Source organism: Coturnix japonica, chromosome 6, assembly GCF_054131305.1.
Source record: "Coturnix japonica strain WE chromosome 6, WE-NBRP24, whole genome shotgun sequence".
Classification (NCBI taxonomy): Eukaryota; Metazoa; Chordata; class Aves; order Galliformes; family Phasianidae; genus Coturnix; species Coturnix japonica.
In genome coordinates, this window is record NC_140668.1 from 755,976 (window position 1) to 762,730 (window position 6,755).

Sequence of the window (6,755 nt, forward strand, 5' to 3'; positions counted from 1 at the left end):
CCATGCCCTCCCCTTCCCCTTCCCCTTCCCCTTCCTCTTCCCCTCCTCCTCCTGGGGAGGATGGAGATGGATATGTGAAATGGGGATAGAGATGGGATGGGGACACAGTGTGGATGGGAGCTGTGGGGTCCGCCTCTTTCATCCCTCCCCCATCCCTTGTATTTTTCCCCCTTATTGCCCCCCTTCAGCCTTTACATCTCCTCACTTTCACTTTCCATGCTGGGCCAACCAGTCACAGGCAGCCCCTTCCCCCTCACCCAACCACATGTCAAAAGGGAAGGGGAAGGGGAAGGAGAATGAGAAGGAGAAGGAGAAGGAGGAGCAGAAGGTGAAAGGGAAGGAGAAAGAGACTCAATTTCACCTTGAAGGATGATGATCCCCCCAACCACCACCCCCTCATGTGTCCCCATTACCTGGGGTTGCTCAGGGTGATATCCTCCATGCTGTTGGTGATTTGGATCTCCACGCTCCTATGGGCCATTTCTGCACCTCCTGCAATGGGACCCACAGATAGGGGTGGAAATGGCAGTGCATGAAATAAGCTCTGCCGCAAAGCCACATCCTGCCTTGTATTTTTTTGACGTGTGGTGGGGTGATAGGGCTGCCTGTGATTGGTTGACCCACCAGGCAATGGAAAGTGAAAGTGCAGAGGTTTGAAGGCTGAAGAGGGGCATTAAGGGGGGAAAAATACAGGGGTTGGGAGAGGGCTGAAAGTGGCGGACCCCACATCTCTCATCCCCACTGTGTCCCAATCCCTATCTTCATCCCTTCCCCATCACCATCCCTATCCCCATCCCCATCCCTATCTCCATCCCCATCCCCATCTCCATCTCCATCTGCATCCCCATCCCCATTCCCATCCCCATCCCTATCTCCATCCCCATCGCCATCTCCATCTCCATCTGCATCCCATCCCCATTTCCATCCCCATCCCTATCTCCATCCCCATCCCCATCTCCATCCCCATCCCCATCCACCCCCAAGACATGGCCATGCTCTCCTCTTATGTTTATCTGAGTTGCATTTTATTGCTATGATTTGCTGCCATTGCCTTTTGAGGGCAGCCCTCTTTGCTCAGCATCTACTGGAAGTGGGGGCCATTCCTTCCTTCCTTCTTCTCCAATCTTCTCCCTCTCCTTGGGTCAAAGGACCTAAAGACAAGGGGTTATTTTGCCTTTGAATATGGGGGAGGGATTTCCTGGTTCTCTACAACTACTTTAATGATTGAGTTTGCAGCAGTGGACATGGTGGCCGTGACCTTTGTGCCACCAGCTGAGACAATCGATGTCTCCTGTGTATCACTGAGCTTGGCTAACTGGAACATGCCAGTGTTGTTAGGATTGGCAGGTAAACCTCTATACATCCTATTATAGACTTCTTGCAGTTGGCCAACGTGGGCTTTCTCTGGGGAGATCTCCACAGCAAACTCCATACTGTACAAGTTGTAGTCGAAAGGGTTGGAGAAGAGGATGGCCAAGGTGAAGGTTTCTGCTTCATAGACCAGAACGCCAACGCTGCCCCGTAAATGGGCTGGGGTGTTGTTGAAGGTGCAGCATCCTGTTTCTCCTGGTTGGATGATGGGGCTGGGGGGGCTGGAGCTGTATCCGCTATAGCAGTAGGACCTGGGGGCAGAGGAGAAGTGATGGGAGGAGATGGGGAAGAGGAGGGGGATCGGGAAGGAGAAGGAGAAGGAGAAGGAGAAGGAGAAGGAGAAGAAGGAGAAGGAGAAGGAGGAGAAGGAGAAGGAGAAGGAGAAGGAGAAGGAGAAGGAGAAGGAGAAGGAGAAGGAGAAGGAGAAGGAGAAGGAGAAGGAGAAGGAGAAGGAGAAGGAGAAGGAGAAGGAGAAGGAGAAGGAGAAGGAGGAGGAGGAGGAGAAGGAGAAGGAGAAGGAGAAGGAGAAGGAGAAGGAGAAGGAGAAGGAGAAGGAGAAGGAGGAGGAGAAGGAGGAGGAGGAGGAGAAGGAGAAGGAGAAGGAGAAGGAGAAGGAGAAGGAGAAGGAGAAGGAGAAGGAGAAGGAGAAGGAGAAGGAGAAGGAGAAGGAGAAGGAGAAGGAGAAGGAGAAGGAGAAGGAGAAGGAGAAGGAGAAGGAGAAGGAGAAGGAGAAGGAGGAGAAGGAGAAGGAGAAGGAGAAGAAGAAAGAAAGGGGAAGGGAAGGGAAGGGAAGGGAATGGAAGGGAAGGGAAGGGAAGGGAAGGGAAGGGAAGGGAAGGGAAGGGAAGGGAAGGGAAGGGAAGGGAAGGGAAGGGAAGGGAAGGGAAGGGAAGGGAAGGGAAGGGAAGGGAAGGTTGAGAGAGAGGGGAGGGAAAGGGTGGAGGAGAGTGTACGGAAGGGAGGAGTTGTGAGGGGAGAGGCTCCATTCTTTCTTTGGATGGAGGTTCTACCATCTCCCTGACATTGAGTCTCCATCTCTTCCCTAAGAAAGAACCTCTGTCGAGGTTTTCACGACAACACAACCACAACCAACAGGGGAACCTCCTATCATGATGCCTCGAGTCAATTTAATCTTGAAGGCTGATGCTCCCCCCAACCACCATCACCTCCTCCACCCCCATGTGTCCCCATTACCTGGGGTTACGCAGGGTGATATCCCCTGTGCTGTTGGTGATTTGGATCTCCACGCTCCTATGGGCCATTTCTGCACCTCCTGCAATGGGACCCACAGATGGGGGTGGAAATGACAGTGCAGGAAATAAGCTCTGCCGCAAAGCCATATCCTGCCTTGTATTTATTGATGTGTGGTGGGGTGAGGGGGAAGGGCTGCCTGTGATTGGTTGACCCACCAGGGAATGCAAAGTGAAACTGAGGAGATGTGAATGCTGAAGGGGGGCAATAAGGGTGGAAAAATACAGAGGTTGGGAGGCCCACAGCTCTCATCCCCACTGTGTCCCCATCTCCACTCTTACCCCATTCCCATCCCTTTTGTGTCCCCATTCCAGTCCCCATTGTGGCCCCATCCCTACTGTTTCCATCCCCATCTGCATCCCCATCCACATCTGCATCTCCATCCCCATCTGCATCTCCATATCCATCTGCATACGTATCCCCAACCCCATCTCCATCCTCATCCCCATCTCCATCCCCATCTGCATCCCCATCCCCATCTGCATCCCCATCTCCATCTCTATCTGCATACGTATCCCCATCCCCATCTCCATCCTCATCCCCATCTCCACCCCCATCCCCTCCACCATCCCCATCTCCATTCCCATACCTGTCTCCATCCCCATCCCCATCTCCATATGCATCCCCATCCCCATCTCATCTCCATCCCCATCCCCATCTCCATCACTATCCCTATCTCCATCACCATCCCCATCTCCATCATCATCCCCATCCCCATCCCACTTCTCCATCTCCATCCTCCTCAGTAGGAAGAGGGGAAGAGGAAGGGGAAGGTGAGGGCATGGATGTGTAGAAGAGTAGTAAGAGGAGGTGGAGAAGGAGAAAGGGAAAGAGAAAGGTAAGGGGAAGGGTGGAATGCAGAGGTGGGAAAGGGTGGAAGGGAGTGGAGGGAAGGGAGGGGTGGTGAAGGGAGAGGCCCCATTCCTGCCATGGGATGGAGGTTCTACCATCTCCCTGTCATGAAGACTCCATCTCTTCCCTAAGGAAGAAGTTCTGTCAAGGTTTTCATGCAACCACAACCATGACCAGTAGGGGAACCCCATACCATGATGCCAAGACTCAATTTCACCTTGAAGGCTGATGCTCCCCCCAACCACCATCACCTCCACCACCCCCATGTGTCCCCATTACCTGGGGTTACACAGGGTGATATCCTCTGTGCGGTTGGTGAGTTGGATCTCGACGCTCCCATTGTGTCCCCGTTCCAGTCCCCAGTGTGATCCCATCCCCATCTTCATCCCCATCCCCTTCACCATCACCATCTCCATCCCCATTGCCATTGCTATACCCATCCCCATCCCCTTCTTCATCTCCATCCCCATTGCCATTGCTATACCCATCCCCATCCCCTTCTTCATCTCCATCTCTTTCTCCAACTCCATCCCCATCCCCTTCTACATCCACCCCCAAGACATGACCAGGCTCTCCTCTTATGTTTATCTGAGTTGCATTTTATTGCTATGATTTGATACCATTGCCTCTTGAGGGCAGCCCTCTGACTTGCGGAATCAAACTCTATAATCCAAAGATGGGTTATAAAGCAGGTATGTTTATTCCAGCGTTGCGCAGCGCCGGGTGCAAGGGGGATAGCTCCTCCAAACTTGCACACCGTAAGGAGAAAAGTGTGTTACAGATATAGGTTAAGCTAATACATAATCAATAGTCTCCTCCTCAGTTTGATTACATATTCATTACATTCCCTATGGCCCCGTTTCCCGCAACCCCATTCCCTCATTCCCCCTGACCCCATTCCCTGCGACCCTTGCCATTGTTTTGGGGTGAAATTCTTCTTCTGTTTTCTTCTTGGTGTTATCTGCTGGTAGCATTCTCCCACGTAAGCATCGTCTTGCCCGGGGGTATCTAATCCTTCTTCTTGTCAGAGGTCTCTGGACAGTTTCTTCTTATCTTTATTGCCCTCTTCTCTGGTTTTCTTTTGACTAAGTGTCTGTAATTCCCCTTTTCCCTGCCCTTTTAAATGTAAACTATCTACAGTTACCCTTTGTCTTGGTTTCTGTTAAGTTCCCCTTTCCCTTTCTATAGCAAAGTGTTACCATACCACCATTTTTAGGCTTTGCTCACTCTTCACCTCTTTGCTCAGCATTTACTGGAATTGGGGGCCATTCCTTCCTTCCTTCTTCTCCAATCTTCTCTTTTCCCTTTGGTCAAAAGACGTAAAGACAAGGGTTGGTTTTTCCTCTGAATATGGGGGAGGGATTTACTGGTTCTCTACAACTACTTTAATGACAGAGTTTGCAGCACTGGACATGGTGGCCATGACCTTTTTGTCACCAGCAGATACGATCATGGTCTGCTGTGTTGCATGGAGCTTGACAAACTGGAACATGCCAGTGTTGTTGGGATTGGCAGGTAAACCTCTATACATCCTATTATAGACTTCTTCCAGAGTGCCGACGTGGGCTTTCTCTGGTGAGATCTCCACAGCAAACTCCATGTTGTACAAGCTGTAGTCGAAAGGGTTGGAGAAGAGGATGGCCAAGGTGAAGGTTTCAGCTTCATAGACCAGGACGCCAACGCTGCCCCGTAAATGGGCTGGGGTGTTGTTGAAGGTGCAGCATCCTGTTTCTCCTGGTTGGATGATGGGGCTGGGGGGGCTGGAGCTGTATCCGCTATAGCAGTAGGACCTGGGGGCAGAGGAGAAGTGATGGGAGGAGATGGGGAAGTGGAAGGAGAAGGGGATCGGGAAGGAGAAGGAGAAGGAGAAGGAGAAGGAGAAGGAGAAGGAGAAGGAGAAGGAGAAGGAGAAGGAGAAGGAGAAGGAGAAGGAGAAGGAGAAGGAGAAGGAGAAGGAGAAGGAGAAGGAGAAGGAGAAGGAGAAGGAGAAGGAGAAGGAGAAGGAGAAGGAGAAGGAGAAGGAGAAGGAGAAGGGGGAGGAGAAGGAGAAGGAGGAGGAGAAGAAGGAGAAGGAGAAGGAGAAAGGGAAGGGAAGGGAAGGGAAGGGAAGGGAAGGGAAGGGAAGGGAAGGGAAGGGAAGGGAAGGGAAGGGAAGGGAAGGGAAGGGAAGGGAAGGGAAGGGAAGGGAAGGGAAGGGAAGGGAAGGGAAGGGAAGGGAAGGGAAGGGAAGGTTGAGAGAGAGGGGAGGGGAGGGGAAGGGAGGGAAAGGGTGTAGGAGAGTGGACGGAAGGGAGGAGCTGTGAGGGGAGAGGCTCCATTCTTTCTTTGGATGGAGGTTCTACCATCTCCCTGACATTGAGTCTCCATCTCCTCCCTTAGAAAGAACCTCTGTCGAGGTTTTCACGACAACACAACCACAACCAGCAGGGGAACCTCCTATCATGATGCCTCGAGTCGATTTAATCTTGAAGGATGATGCTCCCCCCAACCACCATCACCTCCTCCACCCCCATGTGTCCCCATTACCTGGGGTTACGCATGGTGATATCACTTGTGCTGTTGGTGATTTGGATCTCCACGCTCCTATGGGCCATTTCTGCACCTCCTGCAATGGGACCCACAGATGGGGGTGGAAATGACAGTGTAGGAAATAAGCTCTGCCGCAAAGCCATATCCTGCCTTGTATTTATTGACGTGTGGTGGGGTGAGGGGGAAGGGCTGCCTGTGATTGGTTGACCCACCAGGGAATGCAAAGTGAAACTGAGGAGATGTGAATGCTGAAGTTGGGCAATAAGGGTGGAAAAATACAGAGGTTGGGAGAGGGCTGAAAGAGGCGGACCCCACAGCTCTCATCCCCACTGTGTCCCCATCTCCACTCTTACCCCATTCCCATCCCTTTTGTGTCCCCATTCCAGTCCCCATTGTGGCCACATCCCTACTGTGTCCATCCCCATCTGCATCCCCATCCACATCTGCATCTCCATCCCCATCTGCATCCCCATCTCCATCTGCATACGTATCCCCAGCCCCATCTCCATCCTCATCCCCATCTCCATCCCCATCCCCTCCACCATCCCCATCTCCATCTGCATCCCCATCTCCATCTCCATCTGCATACGTATCCCCATCCCCATCTCCATCCTCATCCCCATCTGCATCCCCATCTGCATCTCCAGCCCCATCTGCATCCCCATCTCCATCTCCATCTGCATACGTATCCCCCACATCCCCATCTCTATCCTCATCCCCATTTCCACTCCCATCCCCTCCACCATCCCCAT

The 6,755-nt window shown here is 52.4% G+C and overlaps 2 protein-coding genes across 2 annotated transcripts; both read right to left on the reverse strand.

Annotated features, from left to right (window-relative positions):
• Positions 1 to 1,003: 1,003 nt before the first annotated feature.
• LOC107325887 (uncharacterized) lies at positions 1,004 to 3,902 on the reverse strand. Its single transcript, XM_085551375.1, has 3 exons — positions 3,754 to 3,902; positions 2,566 to 2,799; positions 1,004 to 1,622 (listed from the first exon to the last, which is right to left on the reverse strand). The coding sequence occupies exons 1-3, from the start codon at positions 3,900 to 3,902 to the stop codon at positions 1,166 to 1,168; spliced, it is 840 nt and encodes a 279-aa protein (XP_085407501.1). The 3' UTR covers positions 1,004 to 1,165.
• Positions 3,903 to 4,151: 249 nt separating this feature from the next.
• LOC146760174 (hydra actinoporin-like toxin 3) lies at positions 4,152 to 6,136 on the reverse strand. The gene is made up of 2 exons (XM_085550675.1): positions 6,001 to 6,136; positions 4,152 to 5,264 (listed from the first exon to the last, which is right to left on the reverse strand). Exons 1-2 carry the CDS (start codon positions 6,066 to 6,068, stop codon positions 4,838 to 4,840), a joined length of 495 nt encoding a protein of 164 aa, XP_085406801.1. The 5' UTR covers positions 6,069 to 6,136; the 3' UTR covers positions 4,152 to 4,837.
• Positions 6,137 to 6,755: the final 619 nt, after the last annotated feature.